This window comes from Eschrichtius robustus, chromosome 2 (genome assembly GCF_028021215.1).
Source record: "Eschrichtius robustus isolate mEscRob2 chromosome 2, mEscRob2.pri, whole genome shotgun sequence".
Classification (NCBI taxonomy): domain Eukaryota; kingdom Metazoa; phylum Chordata; class Mammalia; order Artiodactyla; family Eschrichtiidae; genus Eschrichtius; species Eschrichtius robustus.
In genome coordinates this window covers 175,905,814-175,919,457 of record NC_090825.1, presented here as the reverse complement: position 1 = coordinate 175,919,457, position 13,644 = coordinate 175,905,814, and the positions used below count along the sequence as shown (strand labels likewise).

Below are 13,644 nucleotides of genomic sequence, written 5' to 3'. Positions count from 1 at the left end.
GCTGAAGGCCTCGCCAGACGCTGGGATTCCTTATCCTCTGGGATTAGTGGCTTTGCGGGCACAAGTCGGTGTTCCCTTGTAGGAGGGGACGGCTTTAGAGAAGTCATGGACAGAGCTGGTGCTCCCCCTTCCAGTGGGAGCCTTAAGACTCCCAGAAGGCTTTGCCCCTTGCCAATACGAGACCCTGCAGTGACCACCACAGGACAAAGGACCCCTGCCCGCTCTGAGAGGCAAGAGGAGAAAGAGACACGAGGCGGTTCCCCTGGCTCCTGAGCACCCACTGCGGGCTGATTATCAGAGTGCCCTTTCCAACCGCGCTCCCTGTTCAGTCCTCCCTGACCCAGCCGGGCTGGGGGAAGAGCGGTGGCGGGGCAACAAGCTGGCGTGTCCTGTCCCCCAGACACTTCAGCTCCTCCCATGGCGGCTTTGGAGACACGGACCACAGGCCATCAGAGCCTTCGGGGCCCTCGCGTCAAATAAAGCAAACTCTGGAAGGACGGAAGCCTTGCCAAGGGGCACGCATGGCCCGTCCTGGCCTGCCGCAGAGCTGCGGTTCACCTCGAGGGCGGCAGGGGCCACGGGCGGTGCTGGGCAGGGGCCGGGCCAGGACCCGCTGAGCGCTGCGGAGCCCACACGGCCCCAAGCGCTGCTGGCACCAAGCCCAGAAAACCAAGGCAGGGGATGTCCTCTAACCCGCCGAGCCCCCCCACCGACTCGGCTGCCACAATTCAAGCCCCGCTCACGGCACAAGAACAGACCGTGGCCTCCAGGGCTCCCACGGGGAACCCCAGAAGCGGAGAGGCTGGCGGAAGCACTCCCAGAATCTCATGGCTTCTTTCCACAGCAAAGAACGATAAAAATGATCTTGCCTCCGATCCGCGCAGAGAGCCCAGGAAGCAAAAACACGATCCAGGAGATGAGAAACGAGATGAAACATCGGGAGAAAGTTCTAGGAATCTTCTAGATGTGGCCAGGCAGCCTGAGCTCCCAGGCTAAGGCTTGCTGCTACACCCCGGTCCTCCGCTCGCCCCTCTCCTCCCCAGACGCAGAGGGAGCCTCGGAGCGGGAACAGGTGAATGCAATGCAGCTCATAGGAAGCAAGCCTGTGCCGGCCCCGTCTCATTCAGTGCCAGCTGGGGCTCGGCTTCTTGACTCAAGAGTTTACACAGCTGGGGAAATGAAAGTGGATTCTAAGCCACTTAGGCCAGGTCCACCTACGCTCTCCTTCTGCCAATCAGTAGAAGGCCTCACAGCCCGCGACACCGCCAGTGCACAGCTCGGGACCCGCTGGTGCGGTCACAGTCGAGGCCCGATGGCATTTTGTGATCTGTTTGAGCCAGTGCTTCACGGGCTGGGACCACCCACCCACAGGGGCACCTGGTGGAGACCCAGGCGGGCCGGTGATGAGGAAAGCAGATTCTCATAAGGCACAAGGGGAGGGGAGGGGAGGGGAAGGGAAGGGAGGGGCGGGGCCCGCCACACTCCGGAAATGCCTCAGAGTGGCCCTCAGGGAACTCGCGCATGCTTGCGGGTGCGGGTTCCCTGGAAGCAGCAGGCCATCCTCTGCCCTATGAAGGCCATGCCCTGGCACTGCCCGGGCCTTCAGCTTCTTCAAGTCAGTGTGCAGCCCAGCCCGTGCCCACGTGGTACCTAGCGCACATGAGAGACGAGACTCGGGGTCCCATCACTAACCGACACCGGAATGCACGCACACCACCCGTTTTCAGAGCCCACATCCGGGAAACGAGTGACCGTGCTTAACGTCAGCCCTGTCTTCCAGAACCGTCTCCCGTTCCCTTCCTGCCTCCCCGAGCCTTGCGCTCCCTAAAAGCAGATGAGCCTGAGAATCAGAAAACTGATAGTGAGAGAGGTCGGCTAGGTTGCGGAATTCCTGTGGTCCCTTCCTCCCGTGCCGGGCCCCACACGTGGAACTTACAAGCACCTGGGCCTTGTGTGGATGATTACGTTTAATCCTCACTGCAACCCCGGTTAGTGAGTTCTGGGCTCGTCCTCACTTGGACTGGAAAGTAGGCTCAGAGGTCATGTGGCTCGCCCAAAGAAACCCACAAGGAAGGGCAGGAGCCCAAGTCTGTTGGACCCCAAACCCACATCCTGACCGTCTGGCCAGCGGTTCTCACCTGGGGCTGATCCCGTCCCCAGGGGACACGGGGTGATGTCTGGGGACACCTGTGGCTGTTGTGACAGGTGGGTGACGCTCCACACCCTACAATGCCAGTGTGGGCACTGAATGACCCAGCCCCAGTGTCAAAAATGCCAAGGCTGAACAACCCCTCCCTAGCCCACACTGCCGCCCACGCAGAACAGCCAGACGCGCACCCCGGGGAAATGCAGAAACGTCGGGGTGGCCAAGGTGCCTTCCCAGACCTAAGACTCCGCTGGAAATTCGGGAACCTCTACTACGTCCCCACCAACCAGGGCTCCCATGGCACGCCCCTTACCTTCTCCAACGTCCTGTGTTTGTGTTGTCCAGCCGCACCTTCTTAACCTTCCGCATTAACCACTCGGCTGACCTCAGGGTGGGTGAGCCTGTGAGGGGGCAGACCGAGGGGCTGCAACTCTGGCAGTGTGGGGTTGTGGGCCCCCCTCCCCGCCCCCATTCCTCGAGGCCGCCCTCCTGTCTGCGGGGAACACCCAATGCCAAGGGCCTCCTCATGAGGCAGATGGTGCAGGCCCTGTCCTGAAATTCGAAATTCAAACACCTGTCCGGGCGTTTGCCAGAAACCGGGTGGTTCTCCCAAGATGAGAGTCCCTGAGAAGATGAGAGTTTCAAACGATTCTGGGGCCGCCACCCACGGCACTTGCTGGAAATCAAATAAACCCAAATTCCCCACTGTGGTTGCTCCCTGATGACCTTCCTGACCCCACCTCCTTGACCATGATCTCCAGACACGCTGGCCTTAATCTCCCCTAAACACGCTGACTCAGTCCTACCTCAGGGCCTTTGCACTTACCAGTCCCTCTGCCTACAACACCCTTGCCCTGCTTTTTGTATGACGTGCTCCCTCTTATCCTTTGGGTCCCAGTATCACCTCTTCAGGGGTCTTTCCTGGCACGAAGTCCAAAGTTGCTACCTTGTTATCCCCATCTCAACACCTGGGCCTTTCTGTAAGCACTCATTCTAAAATGGTAGTTCTCACTGGGGGTGATTTTCCCCCTCTCCCCGCCCCCCTGCCCAGGGGACCCTTGGTGATGTCTGTAGACATTTTTGGCTGTTACCCCTGATTGGGGGAGTGGTGCCATGGCATCCAGTGGGTGGGGCCAGGGGTGCCGCTCATCACCCTACCGTGGCCATGATGGCCCACCCCAGAGAATGATCTGGTCCCAGTGTCCACAGTGCCCAAGGGGAGAAACTCTGTATTCATTGTTTGGGGGAAAGAAATGGAGTTAGATTCTTAGGCTCACACTAGACACCAAAATAAATCCCCAATGGTTCAGACGGTATAAATCAGGGTGGCCCCCGGCGTCTGTGAGTCGCCTCCTGTCCCTCCCTCTTGGTTTGTGTGTTTAAATGTGTGCAGCATCCTAGGACCTCTGAGGGTCAGATGGTCATGGAGCGCAGAGTCTCTTGGGGGGGTCAGTGAATCCCCTAAGCCAGAGGGTCTTGACGAGGGCTGGTGTTCCCAGGAGACGTTTTTGGTTGTCACGACTGGGAGGCATGCTGCTGGCATCCGGTTGGTGGAGACCAGGGATGCTGTTAAGTCCCCCACAATTAGCAGGATGCCCTTCCCCTGCCAGAAAGAATAATCTGGCCCCAGATATCGCTAGTGCTGAGGCTGAGAAGCCCTCTCTGGGTGGGTGAGCACCCCGCACCAGGACGTCAGCTCCATGGAGGCAGGCCCCCATCTGTCCTGTTCCTGCTGTGGCCCCGGCACACAGGAAGCACTCAGTACAGCAAACATCTCAGGTTTAATGAACGAGTCCCTGTCCTCACTTGAACGCTGAACAAAGTCAAAGGGACCCCTGGTTTGGTGGGCACCCCACCCCCTTCTTGACGAGACAGGTGCCCTGATGGTTAAAGGAAAAGAAAGCAGCGCCTGGTCCCAGGACAGAGATCCCATGGAAGAAGTGAAGCAAAATGTCACCATAAAGAAGCACTGATTTCACCTCAGTCCAGTGGTGAAAACTGTGGGCTCTGGTGTCAGAGAGGTTTAGGTTCAAATCCTGACTCTGCCACTACTGGGTTATGTGACCTTGGAGAAGCCGCCTAACCTCTCTGTGCTTCAATTTCCCCAGCTACAAATGGGACTGAAGGGCTTCCCTGGTGGCACAATGGTTAAGAATCCGCCTGTCAACGCAGGGAACATGGGTTCGAGTCCTGGTCCGGGAAGATCCCACATGCCGCAGAGCAACTAAGCCCGTGCGCCACAACTACTGAACCTGCGCTCTGGAGCCCGTGAGCCACAACTGCTGAGCCCGCGTGCCTAGAGCCCGTGCTCCGCAACAAGAGAAACCACTGCAACGAGAAGCAGCCCCTGCTCGCCGCAACTAGAGAAAGCCCGCATGCAGCAACAAAGACCCAACTCAGCCAAAAATAAACAAATAAATAAATAAATTTATTTAAAAAAAAAAAAAAGTGGGACTGCAGTGCCTACGCCTAGGACTACTGAGAGGATTAAATGAGATTCCACTGGTAAAGTAGCTGACATAGCAGAAACTACGGGCCAGCTAGTACTGTCATCTAACCAAGTTACTTAAAATTACACCAAGGGGAGAATTGGACTCAAGTTCCTTTCAGAGCCAGAATCCACACCATTTACAGACTGAGCGCCAGGCACCATATAAGGTGTGTGTGTGGCGGGGGAGGGGGAGATGCAGCCACACATCCACCAAATCCAGCTGGAATCAGTGCTCCCTCCTTTTTCTCCCCCAGTCCTTCCAGGGCGTCTGTCCATGGACATCTAGCATACAATGCTGGATAGAAAGAAAAGTCTCCAGCAAGAGCACACGAAGCTGCAGCCCCTGGCCTGGGGCCTGGCTAACTGTCCCCAAGACCAGTGACCCCAGGGCTGCAGAAAACCACTTCCTGCCAAATTCTGTATCCAGGAGTAGGCAAATGAATCCCACCAGCACACAACCAGCCTTCCCGGCCACCCCAGCCCAGCACCACTGACCTTCTAAAGGGTCCAGAGAGCCTCCATTCCAGCCGCGGACGTGGAACACAGACCTTGACAGAGTAAATGTCTTATTAACGGGGTGATTTAATGGAGGGAACGGCTAACTACTCATTTTCCTGCCACTCGGGGAGTCCCTGATGGTCGGGCCTGATTTTCTGTACCCAGTAGTTCCTAAGGATGCCTCACAGCCCTGAAGCGCTGTCTGAACCACACCAGGGAGGAAAGTCCTGCCACGGGGCCCAATTCGCCCAGGATCCAGCAAGGGACGACAGGGATTGGTGGCCACAGGGCACCCCTCCTGGGCTTTAGTCCCAGCTCCTGGAAAGGTTTGTTCTTGCCGTTGAGGCAAGTGACTTCCTCGCGGTGGGGGGGAGGGGGGCAGGGATGGGCTCAAAGGGAACGGGCCACTTCTGAAGCCTCAGCTGCCGCATGGATGGGGAAGTGTCAAGGCTGGTCGGAGCCTCTGTGCGAAGAAGGTGGGTGGCTGGACTGGCCTGGGAGCGAAGCTGAGGGAAGGGGCTGGACCTGTGGGGATGTGGGTGGCGGGGAAGCCGAGCGCTGGGGAGGGGTGAAGGGGTGGGAGCAGGTCAAGGAAGTGGGCTCTGGTCTCATATAGATAGCGTGTTTGCATGGGGAGGAGGAGAAGGTAGGGACCTCCAGAGCCGACAAGGAAGGGAAGGCGTTACTGGGTGCGGCCACCCCCGGAAGGGGTCAGAGCCAGGTGGTCTGGGCAGCAACGGGATGGGAGAGGAGGTCGGGACAGACCGGGCGTTGGAGAGGCTGAGAGGTGGCCCTGCCGGCGGAGGGGACGGGCGGGGAAGGAGTGAGGAGAGGCCGGGGCGGAGGGGAAACGGAGGCGGGGACTGGAGGAACCGCGAGTCTGGGCAATGGCGGGGCCGGGGTGCGCGGAGGCCGGGACGGAGGGCACCGGGGAGGCCGGTCAGTGGAGGATCTAGAGTCGGGACTGAGGTGGGGCCGGTCAATGGCGGGTTCAGGGTCGCGGCCGAGGCCGGACGGGGCGCGCGGGCACTGCTCACCGGGGATCGGGGCCAGCGCGGGGCGAGGGCCGGGCTGGGCAGGGCGTCCCGGGGCCAGCGGCGCCTCAAGCTCGCGGCTCCATGCCCGGGACTGCGGCCCAGGAAGTGGCGGGCGCAGGGAACAGCGGCAGCAGCGGACACGGGATACCCGGCAGCTCAGGCCCCTTTGACCCGGAAGTCGAGCGGCCCAGGCGGCGGCCTGGGATTGGCCACCTCCCGGCCGGCACCAAGGAGTCCGGGGCGCTGGGGGGGCGGGACGCGCCAGCACGGCCCCCGCGGCAAGTGGGGTAAAACGTCCCAAACGTGGCGTCTTCCTGTGCGAGCAGGGACGTTGGGAGAGACACCCCCGGTAACTTGGTATCGCCCGGCCTAACCGATAATACTTCTACTAAAGGCTCCGAGAGAAAAACTTGATTGGGCAGGCGTTGGTGGTATAGTGGTTAGCATAGCTGCCTTCCAAGCAGTTGACCCGGGTTCGATTCCCGGCCAACGCAAGTACCTTTTACGGCTTTCTCTTAGTTTTACCGTCCACTTAAAACTTTCTCGTCAAACATCGACCTAGAATTTGTATTATTTTGCAATAACATTTTAAATTCCATAATATCTAAAAAAGACCAGAGAAATAAGAAAAAAGAAAAAGGCACCGACGCTGAATTTCTATTGAAATTACTTTGAAGCAAGTTTTAAAATTCTACAGTAAAGATTTAGAAATGTTTCCGCTGGGGATCGAACCGGGGCCCTTTCACTTGTGAGGAGAACGTGATAACCGCAGCACTAGGGAAACAGGTGAGGGTCGCCCTTCTTAGGCTTATCATAAACAATGTTACGGAGATTGTTACATTGTAGCTCCTGAAATGAACATTATTTCTTTCCTTCCTTCACGGTGATTTCCGCTCTTCCTGAATATCCATCACTCTGCTTGATGCAATGGAAGCTGGAAGGAGGAAAATACAGAATAAAAAAAATCCAATAACCCCCTTCGCAACACGCACAAACACACTATTAAAACAATCCAAGAGAGAAACTGCTCTCAAACCCACCCTGAAGCCCAACAATGTTTCATTAGTTCGTCTCATAGATAGATTTTAAACTCTTGCCTGTCTACAAATGTTGACGTTGTTGCTTCAGGCCAAACCACTTTCTGCAAGAACTTTCTGTAAGACCTCTGAAGGACGTCAGGTGCAGCAAATTGCGAAGGGGAAAAAAAAAAAAAAAAAAAACCAAAACAAGCCGGACATGGAAAGAAAATAATTTAAATGACTTCTCATCTTATAACCCAGAGTTAACTCATTTTGGACCAATCTTTTCTCTTTTTTCTTTTTTTCTTTCTTTCTTTTTTTTTTAAGAGAGATAGTAGAAGGAAGGGAGGTAATGGTAAGGAGTTAGGATCAGATTGCTGTAAAATCTGTTTTGTTTGTTTTTTCCCCTTGCAGGGCCAGGATTAGAAGGTGAGTGAGGCAATGACCTCAAGTGCAAAAATTAAGGTGGCTCTAAAAAACTCAATAATCAAGATAAATAATATTTTAATGCATTATTCTAAAATATCAAATTAATGGCAAAAAGCAACCCCATGGTGAACAAAATGTCAAAATCTTAAAGCAAGACAGGTTCTGACAGTGTCTTACCAAGCCATATTGGAGTCTGAGGCAAGAGCAAAAACGTGTGCCCCTCTACGTCTGGTTTGTTTTGTTTTTTGTTTTTTTAATTTATTTACTTGGCTGCATCCGGTCTTAGTTGCGTTGAACTGGGCTTAGTTGCCCTGCAGCAACTAAGATCTGCTTTTTAATAGAGACCATGATTTAGGCGTAATTTCCCAAAGGAGAAAATGTCTGTGACACTTTTCTGGAGAAGTTCTGATACAATAGTGAAACTTTTCTACAGTTAGATGTGAAATAACAATGGTAAACATTTTAAAGGAAACCTTAGAAGTCCACGACTATTTAAAGAAAGTAGGATCTTTTTGCAGGGAGGTGTCTGACCACAGAGCAGGAATCATTGCGGAAGGACAGACGTACAGACCCAGGACAGGCCCCGCCCCACAGAAGGCAGCATCTTAATTCCCTAACCAGGTATCGAACCCGTGTTCCTTCTATTGGCAGGCGGATTCTTAACCATTGCATCACCAGGGAAGGCCAGAAGGTGGGGTCTTAACCACTGGGCCACAAGGGAAGTCCCCTATGTCTGTTTTTACGCATTTTTAATGGTCATTTTCCCCCAGGACATCGTTGAAAATATTGAAACTTTAAAATAGGTATATTAGAATTCACAACATTAAGAACTTACAATTTTACTTTTCTTTTTTTTTTATAATTTTACTTTTCTGTGTTTAATGGAAACAAACATATCGATAACATTCTCAACATATGCTTTTGGGGGGAGGAATTAACTACTAAAAATCACATAAAACATACCAAGAAGCACACAGTTTTCCTTTTGCCTCAGATCCCAATATGGCTCAGCAGGGCACTGTGACACAGTAATGTATCTCGAAGATCTTCTGTTTTAGTTTTCTACTGCTGCTGCGACAAATTACCATAAACACTGGCTGAAAACAACACAAATTTATCATCTGACAGTTCTGGAAGTCAGAAGTCCAAAAAGTGGTCCAAAGGGGCTAAAATCAAGGTGCCCAAGAATCCAGGAGAATCCATTCCTTGCCTTTTCCAGCTTCCAGAGGCTGCCCACACTTCTGGGTTCATGGTCCCACATCACTCCAACTTCTGGTTCTGTTGTCACATTTCCTTCTTTGATTTTGACTTTCTTGCCTCCTTCTTACAAAGACCCCTTTGTTACATCAGACCCACCCAGATAATGCAAAATAATCTCCCCATCTCAAGATCTTTAACTTAATCCCACCTGCAAAGTCCCTTGTGCTATGGAAGAGAGCATCTTCACAGGTTCTGGGGAGTAGGATGTGGACATTGTGGGGGGCATTATTCTAGCGACCACACCTTCCCCCATCATTAAGCATTCTTCTGTGACATCCTTTTTGACGGCTGCATAGTATTCCATCTATTCATTCATTCATTCATTCATTCAACAAGTATTTACTGACACGTACTATGTGAACTGGGGAAAGTGGAGTGGGTAAGGCAGAAGTCAAGCTGACCCGGAGCTGGTGATGAGTGGGCTGATCTGATGGATTTTTTTTTTTTTTTGGCTGCACCGCGGGACATGTGGGATCTAGTTCCCTGACCTGGGATCAAACCCAGTCCCCTGCAGTGGAACTGCGGGGTCCTAACCACTGGACTGCCAGGGAATTCCCTTTTATTTTTTCCTGAGGGATATCTGGAACCTAATGTTGACCAGACTTACCAATTCACCCCTACTAAGAGGGCTGTAATCAAGAAAAACAATAACAGGGAATTCCACGGCGGTCCACTGATTAGGACTCTGAGCTTTCACTGCGAGGGCGTGGGTTCAATTCCCTGGCCAGAAATACATATGTACATACAGGAAAAAGAAAAACAATAACAAGTGTTGCTGAGGATGTGGAGAAACTGGACCCCTTGGACTTTGCTTGGTGGGAGTGAAAAATGGGGCAGCTGCTGTGGGAAATGGTCTGGCAGTTCCTCAAAAGGTTAAACAATTATCATCTGAGCCAGCAATCCCACTCCTAGGTATCTACCCAAGAGAAGTGAAAACACATCCATGTAAAAACCTGTACACACATGTTCATAGCAGCATGATTCACAATAGCCAAAATGTGGAAACAACCCAAGGGTCCATCAATGGATGAATGGATACCCAAAATGTGGTCCATCACACAATGGAATATTATTCAGCCATAAAAAGGGGAAATGTATTGGTGACTTCATGTTAAGTTCAGCATCTGATCCAACTGCCCCCTCCTCCTGGGAAATCCTCAGGGACCCTCCTCTCCTCAATGGCCCCATTGGTTTCCTTCTCTCTCCCTCGTTGGCCCAGGGCTGGGTCCTCAGGTCTTTCCCCTCCCCCCTGGCAGCCTTCTCATCCTCCACTCCTAGGACGTTAACCCCATCTATACCCCGATGACACCGAGGCCTCCCCTGAGCTCCAGACTCGGGATCCGACTGCCCCTGGATGTCTGCCCTTGGAGGGCTCATGGGGGACTCACACTTACCGTGGCCCTAACTGAGCTCCTATCTTCCCCAACCTGCTTGCTAAGGACTTAATGTTTGTGTCCCCCTAAAGTTCATACGTTAAACCTAACCCCCTATGTGATGTCTGAGGAGGTGGGGCCTTTGGGAGGTGATTTGCTCATGAGGGTGGAGTTCTCATGAATGGGATTAGTGCCCTTATAAAAGAGACCCCAGGGAGCTCCCTCACCCCTTCCTCCAATGAGGACACAGCAAGAAGATATCATGTGTGAACCAGGAAGAACACCCTCACCAGACACTGAATCTGCCGTCACCTTGATCCTGGACTTCCGGCAATCCAGAATTGTGAGAAATAAATGTCTCCCGTGTATAAGCCACCCAGCCTATGGTGGTTTGTAACAGTAGCCCAGACGAACTATGAAACTGCTTCTCCCTCCATCTCCTGCCGCAGTGGAGGACAGCTCCTTCCTTCCAGGCACTCAGCCAGAACCTGCTCTCCCACCCCCACCCAATCCCTTAGCAAATCCAACTGGTGCTGCTTTCAAAATATACCCAGAATCTGATCACTTCTTCCCTCTTTGATGGACATCTCCCTGGTCCTCCCCATCATGGCCCACCTGGACAAGTGTAGTCACCTGTTGTTTCCCGCCCACAGCCTGTTGTTTCCCGCAGCAGCCACTGCACCTGTGAGCACCGGACTCGGGTTCCCTCCCCTCCTCTGCCCACAGCCCTCCAGGGCTCCCACCTCCTTCGAGGTAAAAGCCCAAGTCCTCCCCAAAGCCCACAAGGCTCTGCACGACCCGCCCTCCCCTCCTCCCTCTCTCCCCCTCACTCACTCTGCTCCAGACACACAGGCCTCCTGGCTGTTCCTCCAACACACCAGGCATGGTCCTGCTCCAGGGCCTTTGCACATGCTGTGCCTGCTGGCTTCTCCCAGTTATTTCCAGGGCTCACTCCCTCTCCTCCAAGTCTTGGTTTGAATGTTACCTCCTCAGAGGTGACTTCCCTGAGCCCTGCTAACTTTAATCTTCTCCTCCAACCTTGGCACCCATAAATTCAGTGCCTATCAGTTCATTGTTCTTTCAATGACTTATCAGTCTCTGAAACAATCCCATTTGTAGATCTGTTTACTTGTTTCTCCTTTGCCTACCCCACTGGGCTGTGAGCTCCACCAGCTCAGGGTTTTTGTTGTTTGTTTGAATCTATTTTGTTCTCTATGTGTCACTACGGGCTCAGTAAACATTTATTGAAATTATGAACAAATGAACAGCTGGCCAGTGGAGAGAAAATGCCTGGGAGTGGGGATGGAGTAATACAGGTGGGCTTCCTGGTGGAGGGGGAGAACCTCCGAAAACATGTTATCTCCCCCATGAGCCCCATCGAGGCCTGAGAGCTCACTTACCTGCAAAACAAAACAAAACAAAAACTTCCTTTAAAATTATCTCTTGTGTCCTTCAAACCCACTCAAGGCAGCCAGTGCACTGTGTAATGCCCAGAAAGTCGCTCCCCTTCTCTGAGCCTGTGTTTGCCTGTGTGAGGTCTGGTACATCTTCCTGGGGAGACTACAAACTCAGGTTCCTTGGATAAAAAAGGAAGATAATTCTGTCATTCCACTAGGTGGCAGCAGGAGCTCAGACCCCGGGCATCGCACAGTATCTCCGCCACCCACCCAACATTATCCCGACTGCCATCCACCCCATCTTCCCTTCCAGCGCCACTCTGAGCCCCAGACCTCAGCATCTCAGAGTCAGACACCCCTAATATTACCCCCCCCCCCAGTATCTGCAGAAGTGTCCTTGGCCCGAAGCAGGTGGCCTCAGCAAGCAGGGTTGCTGGCCTGTCCTACCAAAGTGTCTAGCTTTCCAGGAGACTTCAGGAAGGTTGGGGGGAAGAAAAGGAAGAGGAAAGAAAGAAGGGAAAGGGGTAAGGGTTTAATATTTCCAATCTGGGAAACATTGCTTGCAAATGCTGGCTGCAACAGATCCCTTTGTATGTCTGGGAATAGCATGCATAGAATAATGGAAATGTGAGAAAATGTCACATTTTAAACTCATTTAGTCCTCCCAACAACCCCGTGATACTGGCGCTATCATCAGCAGCAGTCCCCTTTTAATGGGTGAAGAGACCCAGGCATGGAGAAGTTAGTAACACGCTCAAGGAGACACAGAGAGGTTAAATAACTTGCCCAAGGTCACACAGCTTATAAGTAGCAGACTAGAGATTCGAAGCCAGATGGTCTTGCTCCAAAGTCCATGGCACAAGACTAGATTGTGTACTACATAGTTGAAGTTCAAGGTAATCAAGATAACTAAAAATAAAATAAAATTCATTGCATCAGAACCAGCCATCGGAACATTCAGTCTGGGCCGTACCAGGGTCATTCATGAGTATATTAAGACAGTGTAGCCCAAGAGCTTTCTGGGCAAAAGAACAGAAACAGCCCAATTGTCCACTCACAGCCATAAAATGAATTAAGAGGCCCTTTGTGTTCTGAGCTGGGACAGTTTGGGGAGGTGTATGTCCTACACCACCATTTATCAGAGTAATCACGATCCAGAAAGGATACAAATGTATATGAACACAGTCGGGTGTATCCACGGAATATCCCTGGAAGGAATCCATGAAATGGGCAGCAGGGGTGGCTGGCCATGACCTTTGGGTGAGGCTCTTGGAGGCTGGGGGCTGGGAGCTTGGGCAAGACTGACTTTCTACTCCTCAACTTGTATACAAATTGAGATTCCGTTGTGGAAACCATTCCAAACATACAGAAGAGCTTGTGGGACAGGAGAATCACGGCTCTAATGCAAAAACCTATTCTCTTCAACAGCTCATTTAATGAATGGCACCACCCCACCCCGCCCCGGGGAATTCCCAGGCGGTCGTCCAGTGCTTGGGACTCCGTGCTTTCACTGCCCAGGGCGTGAGTTGGATCCCTGGTCGGGAACTAGGATCCCGCAAGCCGCGCAGCGCGGCCAAATAAATAAATTAAATTAAATACAGAATGGTACCCCGCCCCACCCACCCCGCGCCCCCCGATTTCAGTGGAGTTAGGGAAGGAGCAGAGGGGATGTGCTGATGTAGAAAGACACCCCCCCTCCCCCAGCAACCTCGAGACATTTACAGTTAAAAAGAACAAACAACAGATGGGTCTCCCCTTTGCATGGGCAGACGCGTGAAAATAGACGTGCTTTGGAAATTGCTAGAATCGAATAGGAGACACCAAGGAAAGTAATTTCTGGCAGTAACTAAACTAGACGGCCTTCTATATAGATAAAATTCAAGGTCATCAAGATAACGAAAAACAAAATAAAAGGCCATCGAATCTTTTTCACAAGGTGGGAGAGAGCCTCGTTTTTCATGGCACACCCTTATGCACTGTTGAATTTTGATGAG

The 13,644-nt window shown here is 52.5% G+C and overlaps 2 protein-coding genes and 1 non-coding gene across 5 annotated transcripts in view; 1 reads left to right on the top strand and 2 right to left on the bottom strand.

Moving 5' to 3' along the window:
• Nucleotides 1-6,211, bottom strand: part of DPP9 (dipeptidyl peptidase 9) — a 40,925-nt gene extending 34,714 nt beyond the window's left edge. For 2 of the 3 annotated variants that reach the window (XM_068537221.1, XM_068537223.1), the window contains exons 1-2: nt 5,133-5,181; nt 2,460-2,547 (exon numbers count right to left, since the gene is read on the bottom strand). In XM_068537221.1, coding sequence (XP_068393322.1) covers nt 2,460-2,515 — 56 coding nt within the window. In that variant the 5' untranslated portion in view covers nt 2,516-2,547; nt 5,133-5,181. Of the gene's footprint in view, nt 1-2,459; nt 2,548-5,132; nt 5,186-6,172 lie in introns of those variants that run through there. The other variant, XM_068537224.1, reaches the window with a different exon arrangement.
• A 383-nt stretch (nt 6,212-6,594) lies between these two features.
• On the top strand, nt 6,595-6,666 carry TRNAG-UCC (transfer RNA glycine (anticodon UCC)). The gene has a single exon. It is a non-coding gene; the product is annotated as a tRNA-Gly (tRNA).
• Nucleotides 6,667-11,548: 4,882 nt separating this feature from the next.
• TICAM1 (TIR domain containing adaptor molecule 1) overlaps nt 11,549-13,644 on the bottom strand; it is a 104,450-nt gene continuing 102,354 nt past the window's right edge. The window contains exon 4 of the transcript XR_011073245.1: nt 11,549-11,653. The gene's annotated coding sequence lies outside the window, so the exon portion shown is untranslated. The remainder of the gene's footprint in view (nt 11,654-13,644) is intronic.